This window comes from Lissotriton helveticus, chromosome 3_1, assembly GCF_964261635.1.
Source record: "Lissotriton helveticus chromosome 3_1, aLisHel1.1, whole genome shotgun sequence".
Taxonomy (NCBI): domain Eukaryota; kingdom Metazoa; phylum Chordata; class Amphibia; order Caudata; family Salamandridae; genus Lissotriton; species Lissotriton helveticus.
The window spans coordinates 800,843,776-800,860,624 of NC_136061.1; the positions used below are offsets into that span (position 1 = coordinate 800,843,776).

Consider the following 16,849-nt stretch of genomic DNA (forward strand, 5'->3'; position numbering starts at 1 on the left):
AACGTAGTCTTAAAACTCCTCTCGCACACATACAAAGCTTTGCAAACGGCCACACTTACCTCAACAATCACATTAACTTCCTTATTCTTACCCGACACCTCTGCTCAGCCGCACTCCTAATTGCACACATCCTCCACATATGCAAAATCAGATCCAGTGACTGAGTCACACTGCTTCTGCTTTTGAGCGACAGGCTACCTTCCATGGTGATTTGTACTCTCCACAAATGCCCATAACATAACAATTGATTCATGTGCACATAATCCTTGGGGATGCAAGGGTTGTCGTATTATTATTGGTTACGTAGACTAATGTCATGGACGTCTACTTTATGCTCCCATTCATCTGGACACTTGCACACCAAGCAGGAGTGAGACATAGTTGTGGCATTCAGGTCATACTACGACCTTTCCATGTCCGACAGAGTACTTCCCTCTCTGGAAATGCTCCAAGTAATCCCTAGGTGAGGCCATCCGTTTTTGCCCGTCCAGTGACCTGCCACAGCCTATTTTTCAGATCTAGACTCTTTACATGTAGGAAGATTGTTTGAAGACATTGGGTTTTTATTGGATTTGCTTAACGTCGGTCCACATAGATTAAGGGCTGCAGTGTCATGTTTCAAACATGAATAAGCATAAATGAAGAAAGCATCTTTGGCACTTTCTGTTAGATGCGTTGTAGTTCCATACCTTTATCAATTGCTCATATTGCAAAGTCCTTTCTTGGTCAAGGCAGAAATGTCCAAACCCTACTTATTCCTAATCTAACAATCGCCATCTTTACAGGGCAGGATTGAACTCTGCATACCAACTAAATAATACATTTCTTTCAGTCTTCTAGAAATTACACATGAAGTTCAAAGTGCTTTGTTCAGGATTTTAATGGAATTGTTGGTTTTCTTAAACGCTAGTCAGTATTTACGGTTCCTGTATTCTACAGTATTTCATCAAAAACAGTCTTGCATAACACCAGAACTAAGATAGTAATGCACTTGTTTCAAACCTATTGAACCTAAAAATGTGTTGGAATTAATTGCAACAAAACAAGGCCTTTGTTTTTGTGATTGAATTTTAAATTATTATCTGCATAACAGTTGATTAGATCCAAAAGAGATAATTGAAGACCTTTAGAGTTACACTTAGGGGGGACTGTCAAACACTGCTATATAAAAACAGTGATACCCTAATCCAGAAATGGTTATGGGCAAAGAAGCATAATGATTCTTTTTTTATAGCATGCATGTTTGAAGTGGTGTTTGCAAGGTGGGCAGTGAAACATAACAGTGGTGGATTGCTGCCTCACTCTGCATTTGGCCATTTACTGGAATACGTGCCTTATCTGTTTTATCCATTGGTGCAAATTGGTGACAGATAGAATAACGTCTTTAGAAAATCCCTGGTTAAGCACAGAAGTTACCCAGAAGTGATATCAGCCATGGTAGAATATAGAAGGGAAAACAGGAACAACTTGGTTTCTTTGCCGTTTGATGTCTTTTTTCTCGTTCTAGTTATGTACAGTCTCTATTCAAGTGTGGTTGTCAGGTTTGAGCAATTCAAGATTAACGTCATGATAATCCAGTGTGTCTTCGGAAAAGGGTTATCTCCTTACAAACAACACGTCTTGAATTTTAGCAAAGAATGTTCTTGTCAGCAGTTCAACTAACATGCTTCCAACCCCTAGCTGAATCTGTTCTGCCGGCTAAATTACACCCCTCACCAGTTAGGATGAACATCTCTGTAGCCCTGTTATATTCCAATTGTGCGGTCATCCAAGAATTGATCAGTTTGCTTCCAGGCGTTACACAAAGTGTAGTAATTTGACTTTATGACTATGTAAAGCTTTCTTTCCCCCTTGAAACACCAAACTTGTGGATTTCGGGAGATATTTCTCCATGTCTTTCCTTAAGTTCAAAGCTGATTTTAATTAAATTATTGTTGCGACTCACTGTCTGAGTGGCCAAATTAGTTGTCATTTTCAGACATTCTTTAGTTAGATGTGAGTCCACCTCCTACACTGGTGGAACCTTCTATCTCAACAATAGGGCATTGTTGTGCACCCGTTATAGCAATCACTGAGCTTGACTGCCTGGTTCTTATTGCCATGTTTGTCTATACCACTAATTTAATATCAATCATGCAATCATAATGTTTACCACCAGCCTTCAAACTGTTTCAAGAGCTACTGGTTCTTAGCAAAGGAAAGCAATCTTTTTTTTAAATGTTTCTTTTTTTTTTTAGAAGCTTTCCAAAGGGAAGTTAAAAACAAGCATTGAAAATGCAATAGGTCTCGCAATAGAAGAGTTTGACCTTTTGGTTTTGCAAATGGATGAGTGGCGTTGCGTGGATGAGTGGCGTTGCGTGGATGAGTGGCGTTGCGTGGATGCGTTGCGTGTGTGAGTGGCGTTGCGTGTGTGAGTGGCGTTGCGTGTGTGAGTGGCGTTGCGTGTGTGAGTGGTGTTGCGTGTGTGGGTGGCGTTGCGTGTGTGGGTGGCGTTGCGTGGGTGAGTGGCGTTGCGTGTGTGGGTGGCATTGCGTGTGTGAGTGGCGTTGCGTGTGTGGGTGGCGTTGCGTGTGTGGGTGGCGTTGCGTGTGTGAGTGGCGTTGCGTGTGTGAGTGGCGTTGCGTGTGTGAGTGGGGTTGCGTGTGTGAGTGGCGTTGCGTGTGTGAGTGGTGTTGCGTGGGTGAGTGGCGTTGCGTGTGTGAGTGGCGTTGCGTCGATGAGTGGGGTTGCGTGGATGAGTGGGGTTGCGTGGATGAGTTGCGTGTGTGAGTGGCGTTGCGTGTGAAATCAGCAGTGAAAAACGTGTTTATTTGTGAGCAGCTTAAAAGAAGTAAACTTAAAACCTGTCAAACACCATACATCATAAATTAGGCAAAATAGCTATAACAAGCTGAACTTCTTGCATCCATTATCGTTGCTTGAGTGATGCGCCCAAGATCACACAGAGGCTAGGAGAAAGGGTCGGGTTTGTGGTTACGATGGACTAAGACTGCTGGAGAAGGGCACAGTGGGGAAGGATGATGTGAACTTCCAAAGCTTTCCCTAGACCTTTCCGAATGTTGTGAAAAGTAAATTTATTCGAAGCTTTAGAAAAGGAGCTGAGCTCGAGATGCGCCTAGAAGCACCCAAAGTTACTGAGGAAGCCAAGGCGCTGAGGAGGGTTGGAGGGATGGAGAGAGGCCGAGCTCGAGAAGCGCCTAGAAGGACATTAAGTCACTGAGGAAGCCAAGGCGCTGTGAAGGGAAGGAGAGAGGCTGAGCTCGAGAAGCGCCTAGAAGACGTAAAGTTACTAAGGAAACCAAGGAACTGTGGAGGGGTGCTGGAGCGAAAGGAGAGAGGTTGAGCTCGAGAAGCGCCTAGAAGGACATTAAGTCACTGAGGAAGCCAAAGCGCTGTGAAGGGAAGGAGAGAGGCTGAGCTTGAGAAGCGCTTAGAAGGACGTAAAGTCACTGAGGAAACCAAGGCGCTGCGGAGGAGTGGAAGAAAAGGGGAGAACCTGAACTCGAGAAGCGCCTAGTATTAGAGGAATGGAACACAGTGAGAGAGAATGGATGAGAGTAAAAAACAAGAAAGGAAACAAGACGGAGGGCATTGCTGTGGGGAGGGGGGGGAGGAGAAATGCACACGGCGGGCAGGGGATGGGGCGGAGCGGGGAGAGCGGCATGAGGGTGTGAAGCAGCCGGGGCCTTTGAAGTGAAGCTAAGCTTCACTTCAAAGGTGTGGGAGGATTGCGGCTGAGGGAACAGATGGCGATTTGGTGATGTGCACGCGCATTTTAGGTCAATGCGCTTGCGCATTGACCTAAAAGCCACGGGCACAGCACCAAATCGCCACAGTTAGTTAAACTTTGTTTAAAGCCCTATAGTCTCGCTTCTCTCAATGCGCATGCGCATTGATAGGTCACGAGACCTAAAAACCTACAAACATGCTTCAGAGCGATTATGAGCTTGCGGGCACCGAGTATTTTCGTTATGCACAGGTCTCACACTTACACCAATCTTTGTTGCCTAAGGGTTCCGATCCCCTGGAGGCCTCTCCCCTTCAAGACAGAGTTTTAGACAGTCACCTTCCCGACAAAACAATCTCATTAATGTATAAAAAGTTAATCAATCACATGGCAGACCTTCTAAGGATACTGCGGGACAAGTGGACACAGGATGGGATAAAACTTTACGTTGAGGATTGGCAAGCTGCAGTATCCTCCCCTAAAGAAGTGGCTATTCCGGCACGCGTGCGACTGGTTCAGCTAAAAATCCTTCATAGGATCTACATAACAGGGCCCCGGTTAGTGCACATGGGGTGGTCTGACACAGGCGAATGCAAAAGGGGTTGCGGCCTCACCAGAACATTCATGCACACCATCTGAGAATGCACACATATTAGATCTTACTGGCTCCAAATCCACGATACAATCAATGAGGTGTTACGTGTCTCTCTCCGCCCGGAGGCGAGACAATGTATTTTAAATATTTGGGAGCCCACAGACTTGAACACTTCTCAGACGCAATGGGTCACACTGGGGTTCATGTTTGCTATACGAAATATCGCACAATGGTGGGGGGCAGCTCAACCGCCCACTCTGGAGTCCTGGGGAAAGAACTTTGATTGGTGTATGTTCAGAGAAAAAAACTGTATATTTGGCAAGGGGTGTCCTAGGAAATGGTCCCGTATCTGGAATCCGTGGAATGTTAATAGAGGGGAGATCTGTGTACCGCCTGGAAGTATTGAGCATGATGACCCTATATCCACATGATGTTCCTCTCTATGATGAAGTCAATGTATCCATACACCCATGCGTACTGTAATGTATGACCTGCACGACCCTCTGCACTGTACTGTTTTGCCGATGTGTATTTCAATAAAAAGATTTATAAACAAAAAAAAACCTACATAACATAAATGTATGGTCCGATCTATTACAATGACAGTACAAGTAGCTGTGCAACAGAGTCTCACATTTACAAACTTCTTAGCCAGAAAACATGGAAGCAAGATCTGTTCCCTCTTGACATCCCCGCATCAGAGGTAAACGTGGCATACATATTTTAAACCGGTGTGGAACAGGGAGGTATGAGTCGGGTAGAAAGGCCCCTGCAGACATCTTCCTCCTTTTTAGGAGGCCCATGTGTGTATCCTGGCTTCTGTGAGTGCATAGTAAGCAGGCTAGCCCTGTGAGTCTGTGTGTACAGTGGTGCTCAGCAAATAGGACCGAGGAGATCAATCTTTTAACCATTTCGCAGCTTGATGTGTTGTCTTGTGTTTCTCACTTGACCATGTTTGGTATACTAGTCAGCTAGTGTAGATCATATTTATTGCCTTTCGTCAAGTATTAGAATTCTGAAACTGAATATATTTTTCTCAGAACACACTTTTAGAAATCATTTTGAAGGTCCTCCGAATCTGCTCAATATGCCTTCGCTCAGTTTAGCGCAAGAATGTGGAATGTTTTGTTATGTCTAGTAGTGTTTTTTTTCTAATTGCTATTATCGCTGGCTATTTGTGAAACAAAGTGTGTTCTTGTGAGGTTCATACCAATAGATTTTATTAGATTATACTGTAACATTTTAACCAAAGTTCTGTCAGGTTTCCATGATCCAGTAACTTTTTTTCTTCCCTCCTTCTTGGCATTCCTTCTTTTGACGTAGAGAGAGGTGCTCCAAAATGATGATGTTGGTGGTAGTGGTCAGAGGGATGGAGAGATTCATCACACCGTCCATATCAAAAGTTAGTGCAGCATAGAAATTTAGCAGAGAAGATCTCTCAGCAGGAAGGTGTTAAGTTGACCTTCCCTTGCTTGGTCTTTGTAGGGTGCCATACCCTATCAGAAATGTACGCGTTCTTTAAAATATTCCTATGAGCCTCATGGAAAAGAGAGTAGAGGTATATGAAAGTAATCAGTGTAATGAATCCGGTCTGTTCATACCTCTCTGCACCGTACTCCTTAAATATGACAGACCAAAATGAACTGAGGGACTGAGAGCCAGTGGGTTCTTAGGAAGGACAGTGTTGATGCTAGACGTGCAGACCCTGGTACTATTTGCTTTTTAATTTTACTTGTGCAAAAATATTTTGGTCATCTGGGCTGCTGGTAGGACTTTACATTAGAAAAGGCGGAATTAAAACTACTGTTATATGAGTCATTAATTTTAGTAGCGTGCCCTGTTCATATCAAGGAAGAAAAGACTGGGTCTATCACATCTGGAGGCGTAATGGTATAAAGGGAGCCCTGAAGGCATCAATAATGCCTAGCTTTCATTAAGAATTATCTTTTAAACCATAAATTATATTTGGAAGGCAGCTTAGGTTAAATTGTGTTGTTTAAGTTCTTATGATATGTAACAGCATTGTGTGATGATATCACGTTCCTTCAAGGTCTTGGTGACATGTAGTACAGTGAAATTAAACAAAGTTTCGAAGTTCTGGCACATCTAGTTTGCGATAACCTACAACTTGATTTTTAAACTGAATGAACTACTTGACATTTTAATAATACTTTCTGATATCCACATACATCAAGCTGTATCCCTCCCCCTTTATCGTACCTTCAGTTTAGATGACATACTGCACAATTTTACGTAGCTATACTATTTAAATTTAGTCAACAGATATTCACAGCTGTGGAGCAAGAATCTGGACAAACAAACTTTATGAATTTGCATCCACTGAACAATAAAACCTTGATTATTATTGGTTGGACCCAACCTATATGACATTCTTCCCCCTTAATATTAACCAAGGTAGCTTTCAGGCCTTTCTGGTGATGTTTACCTATTTATGTAAGATGCCGCACACCAAAATTCTTTGGAAAACCTTTGCTTTGTTCATTCTGTTGTTCATATACTCATTCGAAATCTTCAAACGCATTGTGAATCGAGGAAGCAGCTAGAATAAGAGTTATGTTAGAGCAATATATATTCATTCTGGTACCCTTGCAGTGCAGGTAATGTACCTTTAGTCCGGCAGCTGCTGTACAGTTTGTGCGGTAGCATCTTTGCTGCCTCAGCCACTGCCGGCTGTCCTAATTGAAAGTTGCCCCACCTCCCTTTGTGCGCTCCTGCCAGAATATGTTTTGGTGGATGAATGTGACATCAGGTCCACCTTCTAAGCTATGAGGGCATGACAGGATTGTTGCACCTTATGTTATTTCCGAAGATAAACCTCCAAAGTGAACGGTCTGGTTTGGAAAAAAGCATAACTCTATCGGGGCTTTTTTCTGCTTAGCATGCTATGGATGGACACCATCTGAATGGTGTAGGAGGGGTTGTCCTAAATTAGGCAACCCCTCTGACACCATTTGTGTGAAGTTGGGTCTGGCCAATTGTTTTCTGAATAACAGGCATGGCTGCAGCTCTGCTTTCAGGAAAAGAGTATTCCCTGCTTTAGATAAGGCGGAGGAACCCAGAGGAGGTTGGATGGGCCATCCCATGGTTGTATATAGATCTCCAAATTCAGTGAGGTCCTTTGCACTTGCTACTGCTATTTACCTTCGCTCCACAACAGAAGTTCCGACCCTTTGAAAATTACAAGGGTAAAATATAATTTTAAAAGTACTAAAAGTACGAAAAAAAAGCAGGGAATGAAGAAGTTGTCTTGGTCTTACAACATGCAGCACATTTGGCACCATTGCTCCCACATGTTCCTTGGAAAGCAAGAAAGTGTTACCCTGCAGAAGTTGTAATACAGTTGAGTAATACCTTCCTTATTTTCCATAGAAAAAGCCATACTGAAGAGCAAACTATTTATTAATACAGGTTGATATTAGCTCCTAAGATAATTATTTACCTGAATGTGTGTGCATCCCTCTTTCTCTCTTGTAGAGGCTGAAGTCTTAAAAATACAGTGTGTCACCAAGAACCCAAAGGCTGGTGAAGACGTTATCCTTTGCTGCATAGTGTCCGGTTGCCATTCTAATGACACCGATATCTACTGGTACAAGGGCATGTATCCCGTTAACAGCAGAAACATACGAAAGGAAGACATTGAAGGAGGATGCATATCTTATGTCACTATAGAAACGAATGAAGCGGAGGATCAATGTAACATTAGATGTGAAGTGATCAACGAAGAACCAAGACAAGATGCATGTTACACTCTGAGGTTCATTTAAATCTTTGTACAAGGATCACAGTATCGTAAAGAGCATTTGTGGCTGCAGTAGTGTGTTAAAGTGGGACTTTATCAAAGGTGCTTCCTCTTAAAGAGAGCATGTACCTGTATTGTTACTCAGGCACTTTACAACAAGGTTGGCATTGACTGGCAGTCTGTGCAGGATACTTCTAGAGAAGGGGTGCTGACTTAATAAGATGGACTGATGTTCTTGCAATGCAAAAACAGAGACCGGAGGCAATTGGGCCTGAAAGTCATGTATCACCTCTCATGGAGAATGTCTTAACAGCCAAGTTGTAGCTGAGGCTAGGAGTCTGTGGTGGCACATTCTTCACCATCAGACTCCATTCTTTCAACACCAGGATAGCCCCAAAACAAGAACAATTAAAGAAGGAGTGGCTATCATGTCTTTCAGTTTTGGCTGGAATTCTCACCACACTATGATTTCTGTCACCACCAAGCATGATTATTTGCTTCTACCACACTCCAAGGTCTGCCGCCATTGTGGTCACTTTTTCTTGCACACTTTTGTTTATTAACCCAAATATCTTAATACTTGAAATGTTTTTTCAGCTTTTGTATGTAAAGGTCCATTGATGACTGAATACTGTAAACAGTGAAATGAAGTGAACTTTTCCAGTTACCTTCAACTCTGTGACTCAACATTTCTTTTCTCTAATTTGATCTATTTTACCTACCCCATGGTATAAACAAGCTGCTTCAGGCAGTACCGCACTGATTGTTTTACTGCACGTGTATTCATTTTTTTAAAAAAAGTATTTCGTTTTTTTAAAAATAATTTGTGCTCATATGTTAAAGTAAAAAAATAGTGTGTATCAAAGACTGAATGGCAAAATACCCAAGCACATAAAAATGTGATGAGAGCATCAATTGGGGAAATGAAAAAATCACCTCGCAAAATTAAGACTATATGCTGTGACGTGTATGTTCAGCTAGAGGTGTAGAATCTTTTGGATAATGGTGGGCAGGGGAGTACGGGAAGCCAATGTTGTGGACCAGACCCATTACCCCAGCCTTCGATGGGACTGGCTCCACACCAGTATCAACTGCCTAATATTATATTTATTTTAATGTATTAATTTACAAATTGTTTCCATATTACTCTCCCTAAAATAATCCTATTGCTTTTTCTTATGATTACTCAGTGCACTTTTATATTAATTCAATTATTTAAAACAATCATGTTATTACAATTGTTTTGAAAGTGAATTATGTGTAATAAAATTGTTTTATTACTGTTGTGGAAAATGACCCTTCTTAGCATCACTCATTTTTGTATTTGAAAGTGAATTATGTGTAATAAAATTGTTTTATTTCTGTTGTGGAAAATGACCCTTCTCAGTATCACTAATTTTTGTATGCATTTTGTAATTAACCTTTTGAATTGTATTTTTTCAAGGTGTAATTGTTTAATTTAAATTAGATTCATGATGTTGTAATTACATGTAGTTACTTTATTATTATTCATAGATGATATTTTGAAATGTTTGTATTACAGTTCAGTTCCAGAGTCGATTCGTCAAACTCCTATCAAACCCACAGCCTCTTGAGCCTTGTCTCGATCTGTTATGCTATTTGGGGGGATGCTTTTATTGTATTTCAGCTAGTTTTGATAGTGTCAGAGCAGCCTGATTTTTTTAACTGCTGCAGAGCTTCATCTCGGAGCTCTTATTCTGAAGCCATCTTGGCTCCACCCCCACCTCCATACTTTTTAACACTTGGGGGAACATTGCAGACACTCTACTCTTCTGGAGTGGTTTGCATAAGTTACACTGCATTTGTCAGATAGTTTTCAAGATACTAAACTCTCCTATAGCTTCTGCCAGCCGGTTGGGTAACAGTTTGTTTTCCCAAGAAGAATTTCTTTAGTGTCAGCAGCCATATTGAGTGTAGATGTGGACGCTCATGCGCCCCGTTTAGTGCTCTAGCTCCAAATATGCAAGTTATCGGTGACTATTTAGTCACGACCACAGCATGTATATATCAGCAAAAGGCAAGCCATTTTTGTCTCCCTGCACCCGAACAATGCCCGCCATATTCAATGCTGTACATCTGAATACAGACCTAACTGAGACTACGCTCATCCTTACCCTTCAACAGTTTAAAATCTCCTATAGTCCTGAGATTTACTTGCAATATTTTCACCTTCACCCAAATGCTACTAAACATACACAAGAAGCAGAAAATCTTTATTCCATTGTCCTGTTGTATGAAGTCTCATTGTTCAGTTATTAAAATCCTTCATCCCTAAATGCATCATATTATCTGCAGGTCTTTTTATGCAACATAAGATCAACAGTAAAAATGTCGTACAGGTTGTTGATCTTTGCAAATCTGTAAATGTAGACTCTGTTACTTAATAGAAACGCTGCAAAAATACTCAGGGGCAGATTTACAAGCCCCTTGTGCCACTTTTGCGTCACTTTTCCCATGTTAAAAGTGACGCAAAAGTGGCGCAATGGACTTGTAAATCTGCCCCTCAGATTCTATATTAGATGAACCCGCCAACTACTGTGTTCTAATATGTGATGGTGTAAACAAATGCAGAAGCTATGCAGCCATTATTTACAAACCTAAACTCACCATTAAAATTACTCTCTAACAAAAAAAAGTCTATGGGTAAAGATCTTTCCTGATTTGTTAATTGGGCTATTTGTCAGTAAACATCATAGACGATATAGATAATTTTCCTTTGCATAATGATCGAACAGTGGTCCTGCGTGACTTTAATCTCTACTTGGAAAACTCAGTGGGTCCAGCCTGTAGATTTCTGAAAGGAGTTGAGGTCTTGAATTTAATAATATTAATTAATCAACCTACTCCTCAGGAAGGCCATCCCCTGGATGCTGTCTTCGCGTCTTATGACTTAGATCATCAGACTATGTAAGGAGACACTGTGTAGCGGACTACTGTGTGAGTGTGCAGCTCACTGTCACTGTTTCGACAAACCCTAAAAGCAAGGTAAAACTGATCGGAACTGCATTCCAGAGTCCTGTAGGTCATGCAGAGTGATGGCATTTGTCCTGGGGTTCCTGAAGCAGTTTTTATGAGTATAAATAGGAAAAGGCATTGCATGCAGGGAGTAGTTTAGTTGTTTAGTTACTGAGATTTTGGGGGGTTGAATCTCAAATTTCCCAACTAAAAAATAAGTGTGCTGGAGTGTGAAGGAGTGAAAAGACCAAGGTTTGGGATGGACTGTTTACATGAGGAACAGTGTCAGTACAGATTTGCATTATGTGGGCCTCTGTGGAATGATACTCGAGCGACTGCCACTGGTTAGACTATTTGCACGCATTCATCCCATCACCTTTTGGGAGATAGCCAGTAGTATGCCTGGAAACTTGCGACTGGTTCGGCAGATTGTCAAACCCACTACTGGGAATGTTTGTGATATATTTCCATTTGGCCCCAGATCCAGCTACCAAACCAACAATTCATTTGAGGGATGTCACACTCCAAATACCCCCTCTGAAGTTACGCCCCTGCCCATCCCACCTGGGCCTTGTAGTTCTCCCTGGGAACTCATAACTATGGTCACGTACAACAAACAGCATTGAGTCCCTGCCCTGGGATCACTTACCTTAAATGTATGTTCACAGCATGCACTGTTCTTCTCTGCTACAAGAAGCCTTGATGGTAGATTTGTCAAATCTGTACTTGTGGGCAGGGCTCCGTGTTTTTAGTCCTCGCCTTTGACGGGTCACATGCACTAAGCCTTAATTGTAAATAGAGGAGTGTGCACAAGCAAATTAATACTGTGAGCTAGAGCAGAACCATAGGTTTGGCTTGGTACTCAGAATCGGTGTGCAAGCCGAGCCATGAAAACATTTGGCAAGTATATCATGGAACACAAAATATGTAAAAACATGAAATCATCTGATGTACTAAGGTGAAATGCTTCTGCATGTTAAAGAAATACACTTTTTTAAATTTGGAAGATTGCATCACTGCATACACGATAGTGTTGCTACATTCATAACAGGAATGTAGGCCACGTTTAGGATGACATGTTTACTAAACTGCCTCTTAGTTCACTAATTTCTAAAAACGATCATTTGTATTAAAATGTCTGCTTATGAAATCAAACATAAGAGGTGCTTGTACAGCACACATCCTAAACTTAAAAGTGTGCTTCTATGTAATAATGAGGAAAGAGGAGGCACTGTCAAATAAAATATTTCCCTAAAATCATACAATTTGGACGAGCAGGGAAGTTGGTTTTGGTACCAGGTTCCAGGTTAAGTGGTTTCACATTTTGAAATTCCACCACAAGATGTTTTTTCTCAACTTGAGCCAAGAATGAAATGCAAAACGGTGACATTTGATGTAATTGGAGAGAGAGAGCGACAGCTATGGATAGCAGACCCGACTCCAGACTTAAGCCAAGAATGCATTCATTTAAGGGGCGTCACACCCTAAACTCTCCCCCAAAGCTATGTCCCAGATTGTACATGTGTAAGGGTAATAGAGAACGTGAATCAAAGTGCTGCGTGTTAAGACTGGTAGTTCAGGAGAGTGTGTTATCATGATTTGGCTTGAATTCAAATCTCTGTATTTTGTTGCTTTATTTGTGGAATTTTAGGGACCATAGTTATTGTGATTTTGATGTTTTTCCTTTTTCTTTTTCAGCACCAGTTAATATTTGACAAAGAGGGCTTGTGCTGTATGATCTCACGTATGCTTGCTGCACTTTTTGCAATTGTGATCTAAAGCTGTGGCTTAAATTGTTGGACTCGCTGAACTCCATGGTATCAAGATCTAGTTGAAATTTTTGCTAAAATGTGAGGTGTACACTGTGAAGTGCTATCAGTCAATCAGGGTAGGGGCGTAGTACAAACTGTTGCGTATATGTTCTGACCTTTGTTTATTTTTTGTTGCACAGGAGTACATTTACCAGTTCGTAGGAAGCTCCTGTAGGTCAGGAGTTTGCCGCTATGTGATTGTGGATGCCACAAAATGCACAATCTGCTTCTTTATTCCGTGATTTCTTTCCATTTAGGTGAAGCAAACAGTGGTCAATTTAAATTTGATTATTGAAAATTACGCTGCACATTGTGCTGCTGTGCCATCAGGTGTCGCGCAATTTGTGGAGAATTGCGCTGTGATTGGGTGACTGGTTGTGATGGGATTGTCTGAAAGGTTGTTGAGGCCACGTTGCAATTGGTTCATCATTAGGGAAGCTTGTGGGTGGATTAGTTGACCGTGGTGTTTATGTAATGACCTGGAAGACATGGTAACATTTCTATGAAACTTGTCAGGATTATTTGCAAGAAAGAGAATTTGCTCCCACATGTTCGCCCGTTATAGAGATAGCTACAAAGAAAGGGTTATATTTGTGTATGTGTCTCAAACAATGGCATACATACACTGTGAAAGACTGGGCTATGCAATTCCCTTTATATGGCATTTTTCTTTAGATTCTCAAGCCTGTTTATATCTAAAAGAATGTATGACATGAAACCCTAACCCACACCATTTGAATGTTGTACTTCTCACACACCTTTACAGTAGCTACATGGTCCAAAATATTTAAAACTTCTGACACAAAATACAATTATCAATTAGTTGGAGGTGCAGTATGATGAGAGAGAGAGAATCTGGCGTAAAGATGTGATGAATGCAGTAGGTGCTTTCCCCGAGATTGTGAGTGAAACTTCAGGACAGGAGAAATCCCCTACCAAGCAAGAACAGGAGAATGAGACCTGGTTTATAAGTGATGAGTTTCTGGATGATTTGCTGAAGACAAGACCACCCACTTACAGCCTAATCCACCCCACAGGGCTACCCCGAGAGAGATCCCTGGAAATGCAAGTGCACCCTGATATATGCAGATGCCAGAGTTTCTCAGACAGCAAGTAGTTCAAAGCGGTAGCCATACATCAGCTCACCAACAACTCCAGGCTTGACCCAGATATTGGCAAGCACAATCATTCCCCCGATGCAAATAAATAGGAGTTCTCCCTAGATATGCTGGGGTGATTGGGCACTTGCAATCACTTGTAAGTGTTACTCCACTCTAGGGACCCCAGAGAGAGAGTCCACTGATCCAATTGGCACAGAAGGAGCCCCTGTGGCTGCAGCCGCCAAATCATCACCTCAGCCTCAAGGAAATTTATCCCAAAAGATCAATGTTGTTCAGTTAAAAACAGAGCTTGAGGAGATCGTGGAGGGAAATTTGGGCACAGATTTTCTGAAACACTGTAGCGAGAGCAAATTCACATATATGAGCAAACAAGTTGCTACAATTGCACACAAAGTTTATGATAAAATGGAGGCCTTGGCTGACATATTTAGATGTAATTTGTCACAAAGGAAGAAGTTACTGAAGGATTTCAGAATGACTGTAAGTGACAAGTATTTAAAGGCAATGAAATTGAAGGTCTTGAAAAAGCATGTCAAATAATTGGCGGATTGTATCAGAGAGTGGGTAGATTTCGAAAAGTAATTAAAACTATGTTGGAAGAAAGGTTGGATGTGAGGAAAAAGGGCAGCATCAGAGGATGAGAAAGTTGAGAGTACTGATGGGGCAGAAGCAAAGGAGTGCCCTTTGCGATAGGAACAGTGTGGAGCCTGCATGTTCCATGGACTTGAGCAAACCTTTTCCTTTTACAAACAGTCTTCCAAAGCTTAGAAATAATCCAAATAAAAGGTACACTCAGGTAGATAGAATTGTGAACATTTCAAAAGCATTGTGGGAGGGTCTAGGCATGTTCTTTAATGTGATGGTTCCCAGAAATTTGTGACTGGAGTGTTAGAGAGCCATTGATTGTCCTACTCAAGAGCCTGAGAGAGATGCGAATATGAATGCCCCCTTCTCCTTTGGTTAAGGCTAAATATATTGCTGTGTTTGCACACTGGAAAACAAAAGTACTACAAAAGGGAGTACATTTTTTAGGATGACACAGGAACAGAAATAGTCGGTATATGCTTTCTTTGAGAGATTGATGCAATTTTACAGGGAACATAGTGGAGTTGAAGACCCAATTGTGGAGAATTTGAGGGGTTTTATTTTTACTTTTGTTCTTTGTTGCTCTTGGAGATTAGCGCTCTGATATAACAGAATGTCATTTGTTAGCAGGCAGTCTCTGAATGAGATTCATCAGTATGCAAAATACTGCAGTGACACACAAGATGCAAAGCTGATTAAATGGAAGAAGTTCATGATAGCACAGGCAAAGTTGGCACAAAATGGTGGTCCAAGAGATTCAATGATAGTGGATTCAGTCTTGATCCTTCCCTTGTTGTTAATGAGGGCATGCAAGGAGTCCCTATGCAGTACGCCCAAGGAGGGAATGTGATCTCACAAGGGAGAGGGGAAAGGTACAGGAAATATTGTGGTACGAATATTAGTGCTTTGAAGGTTACTCCTTGCCTCATCTGTAATAAGGTCGGCCACTGAAAACAGAATGCAGATTTAATCCCAACAGAATGCAATTTGATGCTCAAATGTAGAATGTCATGCCACAGGATGGGTCAATGTAAGTTGATGTCCCAACACCGAATGCCCCTATGTAAATCATACAGAACCAGAAGTACCTTAGGTCAAACAGGCCCTAGGCCCCTATGGAACAGCTTTAAATTCAGAGTAAAAAATGTAACTTCCAGCCTTACTTACAGCAGAAGATGGATGGGATCGCGGACCGTCTATCCAATTACTTAATCTACTAACTAAGATTGTTATTCCTGTTGACACGCACAGAATAACCTCACGCCCCAGTGTTCCAGGCTGAGACTCCTCCGGCCCTTAAGAGGACTGCCAGCCAAACTCCCCTCCTCTACCTGTCTTGAGGAAGACCCGCTGTGACCACCAACTGGGGCACCATCGGGTCAAAACTCCAACGCTTACGCTAGGTCCAGTACTACCGGGATTCTATACTATGTAAGCTAAGAATCTCTGGCTTGAAATCAGCTTCTGGCCTACATTACACTTGTATATATAAACAACCATGATTGCACTGTATATATTGTACACCACTTGAGCACCGTGCACAATTCTCACCCCTACTCACTTTATGTTCTTGTAAATAATTGATCTTGACAGTCTACCATTGTATTGTATATCTCATTGAATGAAGTAATTCTGATATAAATAACATCACCAAACCATTCATCTCAGTTCTTATTCATTAAGTGCCAAGTAAGTTAGCTCAGTGCTTATTCAAAGTGTTGTTTTTGTTCATATGATGCGTGTTCCAAGGCTTACTTTCCAGATTGCATTTAGAGCATCCCCAACTAACGTTTGTTCTACCCGACAGAACCATTTCTTGTTCAAATGTAAACTTCCAGCCCAGCCACAGGATTTAGCAGAGCCAAATCAGGACAAACGATCATCCTTTCCAAGTTCACATGATGGTTAAGAGTTTCATTGGCTCCATCAGCTGCAGTGATGGTGTCGAAGGAGGGAGGAGGATTCTATGCTTGGAGCAATTCTAGAGATAAACCAAAGTGGACTGTTTGTAGAAAGTGAGGTAAATGGCCTTCCCCATATCAGTCTTGATCGATACTGGAGCTACCCGCTTGACCGTTAGGACGGTTGAGCTCCCAAACCTACCTCTCAAGAAAAGAGATCCAAGTTGTAGACATCACAATCAGCAGCAAACAAACAAAATGTTAGCACCAGTTCTGGTGAAAATAAGTTTAATTAAAGACAATCACCAATGTATAATATGTGATTCAAGTCCTTTGAACCTACAAATGTATATGTGATTCAAGTCCTTTGAAC

General features: G+C 41.6%; 1 protein-coding gene across 5 annotated transcripts in view; it reads left to right on the forward strand.

Annotated features, from left to right (window-relative positions):
- The window catches only part of LOC144822965 (uncharacterized), a 441,318-nt gene extending 431,862 nt beyond the window's left edge, over positions 1-9,456 (forward strand). For all 5 annotated transcript variants that reach the window (XM_078681052.1, XM_078681048.1, XM_078681050.1 and 2 more), the window contains one exon: positions 7,818-9,456. In XM_078681052.1, the coding sequence (XP_078537178.1) occupies positions 7,818-8,107 (290 nt within the window). In that variant the 3' untranslated portion in view covers positions 8,108-9,456. The remainder of the gene's footprint in view (positions 1-7,817) is intronic.
- Positions 9,457-16,849: the final 7,393 nt, after the last annotated feature.